Source organism: Dermacentor variabilis, chromosome 9 (genome assembly GCF_050947875.1).
Source record: "Dermacentor variabilis isolate Ectoservices chromosome 9, ASM5094787v1, whole genome shotgun sequence".
Taxonomy (NCBI): domain Eukaryota; kingdom Metazoa; phylum Arthropoda; class Arachnida; order Ixodida; family Ixodidae; genus Dermacentor; species Dermacentor variabilis.
In genome coordinates, this window is record NC_134576.1 from 62,598,137 (window position 1) to 62,612,681 (window position 14,545).

Genomic DNA, 14,545 nt, shown 5'->3' on the forward strand with positions numbered 1-14,545 from the left:
AAAAAGTGGAATACGCAGGTTTATTGGAGTAAAATGCTTTATTTAAAGAGAGGTATCGTAAGACTAAAAGCGAAGTATATATAAGCATCGCGTGAACTGAATAATACATGCGGCAACTGAGTGAAAAGAGCCTCACTTGAGCTCTACGGTTAGTTCAACGATGTCCAATACCGCGAACTCTCTCCAAACTGTCGCCGCATCGACAGGGTAAGTGACGGCCACCTTGGTCCACTCTTCTCCAACTGGGATGTCCTGCATCTCGCCACAGTGGCGAGTGCGGAGCCTCATTGTGGTGTTGCCGCTACAGAAGCCGTTGAGGGTCAGGGCGACTGCCCTCAAGGCCGGCCATTTGAGGCCACCGCTGCGCTCCCCAACTTCACCGGCATCGCGCGCCAGCAGCTCGAAGGTCGCAAGCTCCGTGCCAGACGCGGACGACGACGCCCCGCGACCACGCGGGTCGTAATCGAACAAGTGTGCGAGCCCCTTGAGCCGGAAGCCGTCCAGCGCCAACTCGTCCTCACCACGGTTCTCGACTGCTGCATTCGCTTCTGCCGAAGCTCGCGGACGCAATGTGCCGGTAAGTGCGCTTCTCGCACGGTAAGACGATCGATCCGGAAACCGAACGAGAAGCTTGCCGGTGAACAAACACTGGCGTTTGGCCAGGTCTTTCCGGTATGCGGCTGCCCTTGAGTCGTCCCATTCCTCACTCTTGCCGAACACCGGCTCGAAACTTAGGGGCGTCGGTAACCAAACAGGGGAGTCGTTATCGACCTCTGCCGTTCCGCTCTTGCTCGGATCTGTCGGCGATCGCGGTTGATCGAGTACCACGAAGTCGTCGCTCTTTGCGCCCGTTCCATTCTTGACCGCATTTGTCGACGAGTCTGAGTCATCGGACGGTACTTCCAGGACGACGGGTGAACTGTCGGGGTCATCAGGCGACTCGACATCGGGGCGGCTCGGATCCGTGTCCAACACCGCTTCCCAAAGAAGGATCGGTAGTCTCAAAATATGCCCACCGTTGTCTTCCGGAGTCGCTGCGGCCCCGTTGCTGCCGACAGGAGTTGTAGGCGAACCCGCGTCGTCAGGTCCTACTTCTCGGATGAAGGCCGAATTTTCGGCGGCAGCGCCATTCGAAGAAGCTCCGTTCTCCTTCCGTGTTGCGTTCGCCTCCCTGTAAAGAAGGGACGACGGTCCCCAAGTAAGCTGGAAGCCGTCACCCGTTACCGCTGCCGCTGCACTCTTGAGACAACCGCGCAGCTCGAGGTGCTCGTAGAAGTCGCGGTGCAGGACGCGATCGCCGCAGCCTCGGCACAGGATGAAGTCGTGGGCACACGTGGACGACAGGTGAATCGGAAGGACGCGGAACTTGCCTCGAAAACCGCACTCAAGGTCGGCGTTGGGGCATAGAACCTGAGGCGGAAAAAAAAGAAAGCGAAAGTGGCATTCGTCAATTGCACCTAGCCGTTTAAGGGCACAGGACTGCGCAAACATGCTCGTGCCATTCCGACAGCACTTCGAGCTTACACAGACGAATAGCTATACGCTGGAGTCATTACCGATTGAATTCGACACTGCTTTAAGGACTTCACTCAATCCGCAGGAATGAGAGCAACAGGAAAAGGCAGAGCGCGAATCAAGCGCGAAAAATGGTCCAATTTCGGATGCCAAACGCGTTCGCTACGCAGCGAGGCTAGTCCCGAGGACAGACAGAAATAAGCTAAATGCAAATCACAAACAGCATTTTGTTACGTGCGACCGATTAGGGGGCGTGGTAAACGGAACATGCGGGTTCAAGAGTAGCGCAGCGCGCTGTTAAACGCTACTGGACGCGTCGATCCGTCCGAGATGGGAGGTAATGCCCATGACAGTCTGCACATTGCACGTTAAGTGACCAACCAACAGGGACTGGCAGTGTGCCGAATGGTACGCAAGATGGACTGGCAGCAGGATTCGACAGACTGGGCGGCGAGACTGGTATTTCACCTTCTCGCCGAGCGCGTTTAGCATTCGGCAAGCGCCAACTCGAAAGGCCAAATTACACGCATGGTTGCCTGCGCGGGAAAGTTTGCGCCCACGCGCCTCACGCATGCGCAGGACAGATCGTACGCGTGGAAGCGCGGCGCGATCTGCCGAGATACAAATATCGGTGATGCCTCACAGAAATACGAAACAATGTCTACCAAAGCGAAAATAGTGAGCCAAGGGGGCGCGCGTCTTGTATGTTTAAACCGCTATTGCTCGCAAGGTATACGGGAAAGGAAAGGCGCGAGCGACCCTGCGGTTCCAAATATAGCCGGCAAATTCGCAGGGCGGACCTATTTGGAACGGATGCTCAGGAGCGGACAAGTGTTCAGAAATGAATTTTCAGTGCCAACGAAATGTACTCGTGCTCCAGTGCATAGAACATCGTTGTCGTTACGAAGTAATTGGAACGCCAATGCAAGTCGCCGCACACTTGGAAAATGAGAATCTCCAAACTGGTGCAGTCCTGAGAATTCGTTCCAATTGAACATAGGCCTTTCGAACTCGCTAGCAATAAGGCGCATATAAAAATACGTGTTGTAAAACCATTAGTTACAAGTTAATTATTCAATTCGGCATGTTGATTTCTCGTAGAAGAAATGACCGCCTCATCGAGGAATTTAGATGAAAGGTTAGAACTGTGCTATTCGCAACAGGCAATTTTTTTAAAATGTAGTGCAGCTAAAGAGAAGAAAGAAAAGTAAAGGGCACCCCGTTTGCCAGCACTGACCTCGAGATCTTTGAGGAGTTCGACGTCGCCTTCGACGGCTGGCTCTCGCAGGGCCAGCGGCGGCCTCGGCCACTCCGGATGGTCCGCGGACGGACCGCCGGCGGAACCGGCAACTACCTCGCCGACAGCGGTGAAGCACAGGTCTTGCGCACACGCCCAGCACATAACATCGCCGGACGCGGGGCTCGAGTACCGGGGCTCGGTCGCCGACACGGTACGGCACACGGCGCACACCAGTCGCTTGGGCGGCAGCGCCTCGACGAACAGGACGGAACGGTACTCCGGCACGCCCAAGATATTCCCGACGGCGATGCGGTACGGCAGCGCTGCACTCAGATCCATGGCGAGAGTTGGTGGGGCACCTTGGCTGCGGCCGGCCGGGAACCGTGAGCGTGTACTACAGGCGCCGGTCTAGACACCAGTGTCCGACGACGCTACCATAGCTAAGGCTTTTATACGCACGGTGGAAGAAGCAGCGCGTGCCTTGTATAGATGGCGCTGCGGCGGCATCGCGGTTCTGATAAGAGCTTTCGGCAGGAAAGCGGTGGCGGGTATCGGGAGACAGTACGACGATGACATGGCGCCCTGCCGAGTCATGCCGCGCACTCGTCATTCTCGAGAAGCGCATGCGTGGTTCGCAAGTCCCGGGTCACCTACGAGGGCGAATCAGAAAGTATTTGCCCTTATTTTTTAATTTTTTTAGCCAAATTACGGCTGTTAATGCGAAGTGACAATATCCATTCCCAGCGGTGGACCTTTCTTGGACCGGCCCGGCCTCATCTGCCGGTAGCTCCGTGGCACGGCGCTGCTGTCAGTTGTTGAAGATGGCGGTTGTGCTTCACAAGTTCAGGTCGTACGAGCGACGAAGTGTGATTCGTTTTCTATGGTTTTCTATGCATTAGTATAGCCCATCAATACTGCAGAAATCCATAATGTGGAGGACTGCAGCAGACAATTATTTCCTTTCAGGCCTTACGAATGTCATGAACAATCTGTGGTCATTGAGGGTGCCCATGTGCTCAGGAAGTGAGGCAGCTGTAATCACTGTCAGAATGACCGGTTTGGTTGAACACTAGTCCTGCTGCTCATTTTCCTAATTTCTGTGGAGCAAGGGACAAACGCCCATCGAAATCCACAGAGAAATGCGGCCCACGTATGGGGAAAGGTGCCTCACTTTGAGAAGTGTGAGGTGGTGTTGTTGCGAGTTTGCAAAAGGCCGTGAAAACTTGCACGACAATAAGCATTCGGGGAGGCCGCGTGCGTCGCTGACTGACGACAGGGGCATCTCAAGTTTAGTGCTGCGATGGGACAAATGTGTGAAGTGGTGTGGGGACTATGTGGAAAAATAGTGTAAGGTACGTAGAATAGTACGTATATTTGTAACCTGTATGTACCTTACTTTGGCTAATAAAAAAATAGGGGCACAGACTTTCTGATTCACTCTCGCATATAAATTCGCAACCTCTTGACTTTCATTTTAGTCTTCAGCATCGAGACGTGCAAAACTCCAGCACTGCGTTAAAATTAAATTGTGGGGTTTCACGTGCCAAAACCACGATTTGATTACGAGGCACGCTGTGTGAGGAAGAGGGGGGAGGGGGCTCCAGAATGATTTCGACCACCCAAGGTTCATTACCGTGCACCCAAATCCAAGTACACTCGGGTGTTTTCGCATTTCGCCCACATGGAAATGCGGCCGCCGTGGCGGGGATTCGACCCTACGATCTCGTGCTCAGCAGCTCAACACCATGGCTACTAAGCAACCACGGGGAGTAGCACTGCGTTCCGAAACTTCAGTGCATTACGCGACTGTTCACGTCGCGGCGTTCTATAGCCATAACGCCGATCGCTATCATGAATGCATGGCGGCTGCCAGAATTCAGGACCACGAGGAAGCTCTCTCGCGTGAGAAAATTTCCTAATTTAGTAAAGGGCATTCTAGAGGCCTTTGAACCAGAGCAAATCTACCGGAGAGAAGTCGACGCGGGGTGACACAGGACAAACAAGTATCTCATTTTTGGTAACATACTCGCGAACTCGTTTACGGGCCTACAACGGCAAACTTGCGCGCAGAAGATCAACAGAAATCTTGCCGAAACCTGATGGTGTCTTAAGAACTGTACTGCTTGGAGGAGGAGGCGGAGTGAACGTTTATTTTCGAAGCAGTGCCCAAGATAAACTCCAGTTCTACTCTAGGTGGGAGGTGTCCTCATTCCAGGAACCCTCTGGCCTTCAATTCCTCCTTGGCCCTGGCAACGAGTCGTTGTTGTTTCAGGTCCTCGGAGACGAGCTTGGTCTCCCACGTTTCGATGAGGTCTTCGCTTTCTTGTATGGCGTTACAGTCTTTCGGTGAAGCCGATTCTTCTTTGTCTAGATGCCATGAACACTCGATGATCAGGTGCGCCAAGGTGTCCTACACACCGCACATTGGGCAGTGGTATTCTTGTAGCGTTGGATAGAGTCTGTGCTTGAGTATTCCGTGGGTGTAAGTGTTACTCTGTAGTCTTCTGAGTGTGGTACTTTCTTCTTTGATGAGCTCTGAGTGAGGTGGTGGATACACCCTGCGTTCCGGACTGTGATGTTGAAGGATCGCTGAGTAGGTGATGGGTACGGTCTCTGCCCCCGCTGACGCAGACCGGGCGCCTCGAGAGTAGGAAGGGTTGGCCGGCAGGTGTGGCCTCGGGCCGCGGCGTTATTCCCCTCCAGCCCCTCGTGCCCAGGAACTCATGTCACGCAGGTGTAGGGGATCGGAGTGCTGCGGTGCTTCAGTATCTTTAGTGCTTCCGTCGACACGCGACCCTTAGCGTAGTTCCTGACAGCTGCTTCAGAATCGGAAAAGACGACGGCTGCTTCCACGCACGTGCAGCCAAATACCCGCAAACAAACGCTTACGCTCTGAGCGTCGTAGAATCTCAGGGTAGAGAGCTAGCGTATGCCACAGTCCGCGCACAGAACCCTGAGACTGCAGAAGAGACGGCGATCGCCCTAGCAACACTATTGCTTTTAAAAACAATTTTATACTTAGCAGTGACGCAATACGCCTGGCACAGAACAAATACTGCAGCGATAGTGTCGAGCTGTCGTACGACGTATAGCCGTTGCCACAATTATGATCGGCACCATCGAATCGTAAGGGCCGTCGCCCCTCTGGCTTTGTCCAAATGCGAGTCGCACAGGGCAGCACGATTCGCGTGATTCTATTTTTTTTTTTTTTCAAAATTTGGAAGGCACCGCGTTCTTTTTTTTTTTTTTTTTTTTCTGGCTCGACTTTAATTTTCGTTCGGACAAGCTCATCCGTACAACTCAACTGCTGGGAGTTCCAATCGGTCGGCCGAAGTGAACGGACGTGTCGTCGGCGCGCTCCGCAACCACCGTGACTACGCGACCTTCACCGACCGCCCTTGACCGCCCTTGCCCGGGCCGCTTTCGCCGGGAGTCGTAGGGGAAGCGGCTTTCTCGCCGTTTCCCACCGACCGCCTTTTCTTCCCGGGACTTCGTTGCCGCTCCCCGCGCCTCTACAGCTCTGAAGCAGTTCCAACGCGGCTGCCCCTGCCGGGGCCATAGCTGCCTTGGCGTGTTTTGTACACCATGAACCAAGAGCGCCAAGCGACCAGCTCTTCCGAGGCCCATGTTCTAAACGGGCGTGCAAAGGGACTTCGACCAATTCACCGCTCTGTTTCGATGGAGCATTTATCTGCCGCAACGTCATTTTCGAACGAGCAGAAGACGCAATCGGCGACGGAGAACGCCGACGCGCGTTCCTCGACAACAACGAAGACGCCCGAGGTGGATACCGCGGGAGTGGCCGCCGATCCCATCGTCGCCGATTTTCCCTCCCAACAGCGAGAGGTGGACACTCCGACCGGGGAAAGGAAGGAGGAAGATGCTGCCCCGAACATTTACGACGACAAAACTGACGACGACACAGGTGGCTGTTGGAAGACAGTCATACATAAGCGACGCAACCGTCAAACGCGCGCTAAGACGCAACCCTCCGAGAACATCTTGGGCATTCCGGACGCCTCCCAGCCTACCGTACGCAAGCGCATTCGGAATCAGAACCTGCCTCAACTTCCTTTGCACGATGAAAAGATAATTCTGCGGCCTCACGGAGGACTTAGTCTCGATAAGTGGACGCGCCCAGAACTCGCAAGTGCTCTATGGAGTGCTGCCAGCTTGACCACCGAGGATCGTCAGGACATCATATTCCGACTGCGACCTCGGCAGAACTTGGCAATCATCAGCACACCCCAGTCACACGTAGCCGACGCATTGTACAAGGTGAGGGAGCTGAACCTTGGTCAGCAGGTCTATACCATCACGACATATTTTGCGGCCCCAGACAACTCATGCAAGGGAATTGTTCCTGGCCTTTTGCCCGGTACATCGTCATCCAAGCTAATGGATGAGCTTGTGGCTCCTGGAACTCAAATACTTCAAGCACGAATGATGGGTCAAACCAACGTTGCGTTGGTAACCATTGAAGGACTTAAAGTGCCTCGCTACGTGCGTTTCTACGGTGCCGAACTCCGCTGCTACCCCCATCGACCCCGCCAACTGGTTTGCAAGATATGTCACAAGCTCGGCCATTGGGTTGATTACTGTCCTACATCGCACGTGGTCATTTGCGCGACGTGTGGGACTGACAACCCCACCCCGGCACATCCGTGCACCCCACACTGCAGATCCTGTGACGGGACCCACCCTACAGCGGATCCAAACTGCCCGCGGCGTGCTAGGCAGACACTGTGGGGTCTCTCACACCCGTGCTCTTGGGACAAAGGAACGACAACACAGTAGTGCAAACAATCACAAGGGCATTTATTGCACCTTTCATAGATCAGTGCCTGCTAGCCGAGTTGCTATCCACAAAACATGCCGATGGGCGCGCGACAAATCTAGAAGTCTGACTCACCGCGACCGGAAGCGAGCGAATATGTTCGCCCCATGCTGGATCCCAAGGCCTGGTCGTTCGCGTGTATGGTCACGCGAATCGTGGCGCGTTCGAGGGCGGCCACGCGAGGCGGTCTCGCAGAAGCATGGGTCGGCGCGCACGCGGGAGACGTCCCCGCCGTGCGCCGACCCGCCGGGCAAGAGGGTCGCTGCACGTGCGGCACGACCGTCCCGCTTGCTGTCTCGAACCCAACAGCCCGAGCGCCTTGTCTCCCGACGCCCGAGTAACCCCGCAGCGGCGCGACGCTCGCGCCATCTCTCGCACCGCGCTTGTACCACTCCAACCGCCGCGGGCGCCAGGCCACGCGGCGGGCGAAGCCGCCCTGCAGGAGACGAGCCATGCGGGAAAACTAGATCTCAGGGGAGGCGTGAGAGTCACGCATCCCCACAACACTGAACAAAGCTTGGGTGCGGAAAGCTCTCGAGAAAGAGCAGCGTGAACTCCAACCCTCCAGCGACCCGACCACTACCACAGATACGGCGGAGACCCGAACGTCGCGCGCCCCAACGAAGGAGACCAGAAAAGTCCGGTCGGAGACCCGTTCGAGCTCCCGTCGCAAGTTCCGGACCCGCTCCAAGTCTCGGTCCCGATCCCGCGAGGCATCGGTGAGCCTCCCAGAGAAGCGCCCTCCTTCCCCATCTTCCCGACAACCCTACAAGAAGGCCCTGCAGACCAACGCCCCAGCCAAGGTGACCCTGGTCCCTTCAGGGGTGCAGCGGACCCCGGAGAAGAAAACGGCAATGGATGCGCCTCGGGAGGTAGGTCGGGCGAAGGGTACCCCACAGCTCGCTCCGCCCAGTAAATCTCTCCCTACCCCTTCCCTTATTATCAATTCGTTACCAAATTCCGATCCTCTAATAGAAATAGCCCGCCTACGTCGTGACATGGAGGCGCGCTGTGAGCGCCTACAAAAACAAATAGACGCGCTGGTGGCAGACATGAGCACTAGTATGCAGGCGGCTCTGAACAGGATAGAACGCCAAATGGATGCCCTTCAAATAGGGATTACGGAGCAAGTGAAATCATGTATAGAGTGCACTTTCGCACGCATGCAAGTCCCTGAGCTTAGCGGTAACAACGAAAGCGCGCTTTCCGACCAAGGCTCTCGGCCGTAACCTTCAAATGTGGGCACCCGGCGCCCGCATCCCTATGCACGACCGCCTGCTTCCTCTCGCGATGATGATGGCGCCGCGTAACGCGGAGCCACTAGTGGTGTGGCAGTGGAATTGTAGGGGATTCCGCCGAAAACGAGGTTTCCTACAGCAGTATATCGCCACATCCACGAACCCTCCCATGTCATTCTCTTACAGGAAGTCAATTGCACCCCTTCTTTATCCGGCTACAGCACGCTCTCGGGTGTCTCTCCTCTTGTAGGAGCCTTAGTTTCGAAACATGTTACATGTCGCATGCATACCACTAACATTGACATTCCTCACCAAATATTGGAAATAATTACGCAAGGTAAACGCAGCGAGAGTCTGTTTATACTCAATGCATACAGTCCCCCCCCCGTTCGCGAACACACTGTTTTCAGCACCTACTAACAGAATTTGGTAGGTTTGGACGGGTTTGTGTGGTGGCCGGCGACTTTAACGCTCCGCATACTGCATGGGGTTACGTTAAATCGCAGGCTAAAGGGACCCGCTTATGGAATGCCATCTGTAACATGAGATACACACTCCTTACCGACCCAGAGCACCCCACTCGGATGGGCAACGGCGTATCTCGTGACACCTGCCCTGACCTTACCTTCGTGCGCAATACTGGCCCAGTCGTTGCGCACGGGCCTTTAGAGGAGCACCTTGGTAGTGACCACTACACTGTGTTGACCACCTTGTCATTACGGGGTGCGCGCAGGCCCGAGCGAAATGTGTGTATAACGGATTGGGCGAAATTCAGGGAACGTCGCCAGGACCCACAGGAGCGCCAAGGGTACGAACGTTGGCTTGACTCTCTCGCACAAGATATAGAGGCCACCACGAGCACACTGCGCACCACAACCGAGACACCAGACATAGACCCGCATTTACTTCATCTTTGGAACGCCCGCAGAGGGTTGACACGACGATGGAAACGACAACGCCTCAACCGCAAACTTAGGAAACGTATAGATCAAATTACACGGCAATCTCAGGAGTATGCAGAGATCCTTACGAGGAATAACTGGCGAGCATTTTGCGATCGCCTCTCAGGCACATTGAGCACAGCAAAAACGTGGTCGATTCTTCGCTCACTCACAGATCCTACCACAACAAAGGGAAAAACATTTCAACAGCTGCACATCCTAGTGCACGAGTACAGGGACGATGTCTCGACACTCCTCAGAGAGCTAGAGAAGCATTTCATACCCACAGGCCCGCCGCCGCAGTACCCTGACTATCCTTATGTAGGCGAGGCGAACGAATTGCTCGATGCGGACATCACATCTGACGAGGTGCGAGTGGTCCTACAAGACCTACGCCGCAACACGGCACCGGGAGCCGACCACATCCGATTCGCCACCCTTCGTAACCTCAGTGACGCGGATATTAACCACCTCACCCATATCTTCAATGATTGCTGGCGCAAGGACATGCTTCCCCAAGCATGGCGACACGCCGACATCACACTGATCCCCAAACCGGGCAAGCCTGTTAAGGTTGAAAACTTACGACCCATCTCCCTAACATCCTGCATTGGTAAGCTCATGGAGCATGTACTCTTGCGGCGTCTGCAGCCCTTCCTCGAAGAAAAATCATTCTTTTCTAACTCTCAATTCGGATATGGGGCTCATCTGTCTGCCAAAGATGTGCTTTTACAATTGCGGGAGGAAGTCATAGGACCTCCGTCGTCCGCCCAAACGAGAGCACTAATAGCCTTAGACCTAAAAGGTGCATTCGATAATGTTGAACATGACCTCACCCTTCGCAATGTTGCACATTCACACTGTGGAATTCGTATGTACAACTATATCCGCGCATTTCTTCGAGATCGCACAGCCACCGTAGGAATGGGACCGCATCGATCCGGTACGATTCGCCTTGTAGGACGTGGGACACCCCAGGGCTCAGTTCTTTCCCCTACTATATTCAATATCGCGCTCGCAGGGCTCCCCCGACTACCCAACCAGATCCCTGATGTCGCCCACGCTATTTATGCGGACGACATTACTATCTGGTCGACATGGGGTTCCGACGGAGCCATCCAGGACCGACTGCAGCAAGCAGTCGATACAGCTTCCGAGTACGCGAGAAAATGCGGCTTAAGATGTGCTCCGGAAGAGTCGGAGCTCATAATCATTCGCCCCCGGAGCCGTTCCTCTACTCCCCCTATCACTGTGCACGTGGATGGCACACCGATACCACAGGTTAATCGTGCTCGTATTCTCGGCCTACACGTCCAAGCGGATGGCAGGTCAAACTACACCGTTTCCCTTCTATCCAGACAGATTGAGCAAATTGTGGCCATGATCCGGAGGGTCTCCAACAGGCGCTTGGGCCTTCGAGAAGAGGACCTGCTGCGCTTGGTGGAGGCATGCGTGATCAGCCGCCTTACATACCATCTCTTATTTCAGCGGTTGACCCAAGCGCAACAACTTCGCATAGACGCAATGATTCGCAAAGCGACGAAGCTGGCCCATGGCCTCCCGAACTATACTTCCACACGCCGTCTCCTTAACTTAGGGACACATAACACACTAGGCGAGCTGCTGGAGGCACTTTGGGTCAGCCATCGCCAGCGCCTCCTACTCACTCCTACTGGCCGCCATCTTCTCACACGGCTAGGATACTCTGTCCCACCCCTTGAGTCTGAAACCCGTCCAACGATCTTGTCGTCAGCGATACGCCAAGCACTAAGTATTCATCCATTGCTACGTAACATGCACCCCGAGCATGACAAAGGGCGGCGCAAAGCCCGTGTACGATACATTGGCCGCATGCTTGCAAACATCCCGGAAACACACACTTTATACACGGACACATCACGCACTCAAGAGGGCTATACCTCGGTAGTTTTGGATGGCACCGAATCCCTGAGAGACTCTGCTGCAATGCGCGTAACAAATGCCGCTTACGGAGAAATTCTCGGTGTTGCTCTTGCAATTCGACACGCCATCCGTGTTCCTGAGGAAGTGTATAGATTGACGGACTCGCAACAGGCATGCCGGGCGTTCCTATCAGGACATGGCATCCCGAGAGCGGCGCACCAAATTCTCAAACAGATCCCGCAAAATACACCAACCACACCTCCCCGCATCCACTTACTCTGGACCCCTGGTCATACCTCGCTGCCGGGTAACGAACGCGCACATGCGGTTGCCCGAGAAATTTCCCTCCGGGCGACTCGGCGTGGTGAGGCGACTAGTTCAGAGTGGGGGGATCCCTTGCTCCGTTATAAAGACAGTCCGTCATTATACACGCATTCGTCGCACCCACGCCGCACCACCGCCGTCCTTCTCGCGGGAGGAAGCAGATGCATTACGCCAGTTACAAACCGCAACTTTTCCAAATCTTGTCTCTCTCAATAAATTCTACCCACACTGTTATGCAGATCGTTGCCCTGGCTGTGGCAGCTCGCCCATAATCTTCCACGTCACGATTGAGTGCCCTGCAAACCTCTTTCCTCCCTTGCCAACTCTCCTTTACCCCCTACGCAACAAAGAGCTGTGGGACGATGCACTCCGCGACGGACCTCCCGAGGTCCTCCGAGCAGTGATACAACGGGCTCGAAACATCGCCGGAATCATCTTAGGGACCCTGGACTGATCAGGGTTCCTCCCACACTGCTCTCGCCATTCAAATATTATTAATAAAGATGTTTTACTCTCAACTGCTGGCAGCCGGACGCTTAGTGAGCGTTGGCACAACGTTCATTCCGCGGACGCGCTTAGGGGAATCGTGAAATCAACGGCAGTTCCGCAATGCGCGGGCGAGTGAAATGTGAGCGGAACGCACCGTATACGCATACGTAACACGACGCCCACCTGCCCGCAATACTGCGACGAGACTAACATTAGTTCACTGTTTTAAACGCTTGCGTTTCCGCTGCACATACATGTACTGATTTATTTTTAAAACGCACTGTGAGTTTAACAGAGTCCTATAGCTTCAATGACTTCGGTTTCAACCTAAATAACTATAGACACGTGTATTGCTGCGTCGCTTACAGAAAACGTATGCAAAAGAGAGAGCGCCCCACAGTGTGTCGGCGGCGACACTTCGCTTGGGACCCCTTACCCTCGTATGCAGAAGTTCATCTTAACTTTAAGCCCAGGCTCGACTTGATTTAAACGACGCCTGTCGTGAACGCACTAAAGGAAACGCAATGAGCGTCTTGGGCGCGTTCGCACCAGGCGTCATTTATATCAAATCAAGCATGGGCTTCAAGTTAGGATGCATTTCTGAATACGGGGGTTACGCGTAAATACAAAGGGTTTACTTGGGAGCATTTTAGCTGAACCGTGTGTTACGGGTTCATGTCCTTGCACAAGGCGCAAAGCCGTGCTCCCTACAGAATTGCAGAAATCGCGCCACTTCGCATGCACACACTCTCTCTCCCTCTCTGTGTCAGGGGTATAACTGTGCAACGCAAGTATATCTCCTCAAAATTTGTCTTCTCAAAGTTAAGTTTGTGCATACAGGCCCTAGGTTTTTTCTTTGCCCCTCAATTTCTAAATGAATTTTTGATTTGGCCTATAACCATACGAAGTATTTAAATGTACACTAATGAGGAGCACAGAGTCAGTTTCTTATTACGATTAATATCGCTGTAATACGTTGATTACTAGAAAAGAAAATTAGGGCCAAAGTTCTTTATCTTGACCGACACCCTGTATACGTCAGTGTGATGTCACGAAATGTAAAGAACATTTTCGCATTTGGGCAGTACAAATCCTCGACACTTGCCGAGTTCAGTCTTTCGCTCATCGTGAGCGCAATTTCGTCCACCTTATCCGATAAAAAATTTACATGATCGAGCAGACAGCGTCAAAATATATGACGTCACGACAAATTGCTGCGGGAATTTCAAGGCGGCGTCACCAATCAACTTTCACGTTGATCGTACGTCACAGGTTGACCCTGTAGTGCCCAACGCACGGTCTATGCTGTGCCGCGCTTGTTTCTTCCGAATTCTCATTTAAAGGGTCACTAAAGAGGGGAGAAAATGGCTTGTTCTGTGTCAGTAGATTAGTCTCCCACTGCACCAAATACACCACTCTCACCGGGATAATTCGCTTGATAAGCCAGAAAAAAAAAAAACGAAAAACACGAGACGGGTGGCGACGCCACCTTGAAGTTCGCACACCAGCTCCCCATGATGTCATAAATTTTGACAGCGTACGCTAGGGACCAGTTAATCCCTGAGCGGTAAAGATTGACTACCTTGTGTTCTAAAGGAGCCAAAGACTGAACAGGGCAAGTTTCGCTAACTGTTACTGAGCTAACGTGGGCCAAATACGAAAAAAAAAAAACTTTGATATTCGTGACGTCACACTGATGTAGCTGCGTTGGGGAGTCCGCACGAAATTTTAAAAAAAATGATAATTTCATCTTCATTTTGTCTTCTGATAATCGACCTATTATCAAGTAATTAACGACAACGGTGTTTCCAATATACGTTATCATTCGAAGTTTATTTATTGTCTTGCTTTCGTGTCCCCTTAAGCGCGGGAAAGTTGAACAAGTTCTTGATGCGCTATATCGAGTTTTCCGCGCTTCTGCATTACCTAACCGCCATCGTGCGCGCAGTGGCGTCAAAACGCCACTCCGCACAATTCATGAAAATTGCACCACGGGACATATATGTGGAAAAATCTTCGGTTTATTTGCAAACAAACCAAAGATAACGGCGAAGTTGTA

The 14,545-nt window shown here is 53.4% G+C and overlaps 1 protein-coding gene across 1 annotated transcript; it reads right to left on the reverse strand.

Annotated features, from left to right (window-relative positions):
* Window positions 1-3,284, reverse strand: LOC142558029 (uncharacterized). Its single transcript, XM_075670196.1, has 2 exons — window positions 2,753-3,284; window positions 1-1,410 (listed from the first exon to the last, which is right to left on the reverse strand). Exons 1-2 carry the CDS (start codon window positions 3,092-3,094, stop codon window positions 133-135), a joined length of 1,620 nt encoding a protein of 539 aa, XP_075526311.1. The 5' UTR covers window positions 3,095-3,284; the 3' UTR covers window positions 1-132.
* Between the last annotated feature and the right edge of the window lie 11,261 nt (window positions 3,285-14,545).

Bases quoted from the DNA above. Each gene is read 5' to 3' on its own strand.
- LOC142558029 (XM_075670196.1), bottom strand. From the start codon at position 3,094: ATGGATCTGAGTGCAGCGCTGCCGTACCGCATCGCCGTCGGGAATATC. The intron at 1,411-2,752 runs GTCAGTGCTGGC...TTTCCGCCTCAG, and splicing joins AACTCCTCAAAGATCTCGAG to GTTCTATGCCCCAACGCCGA.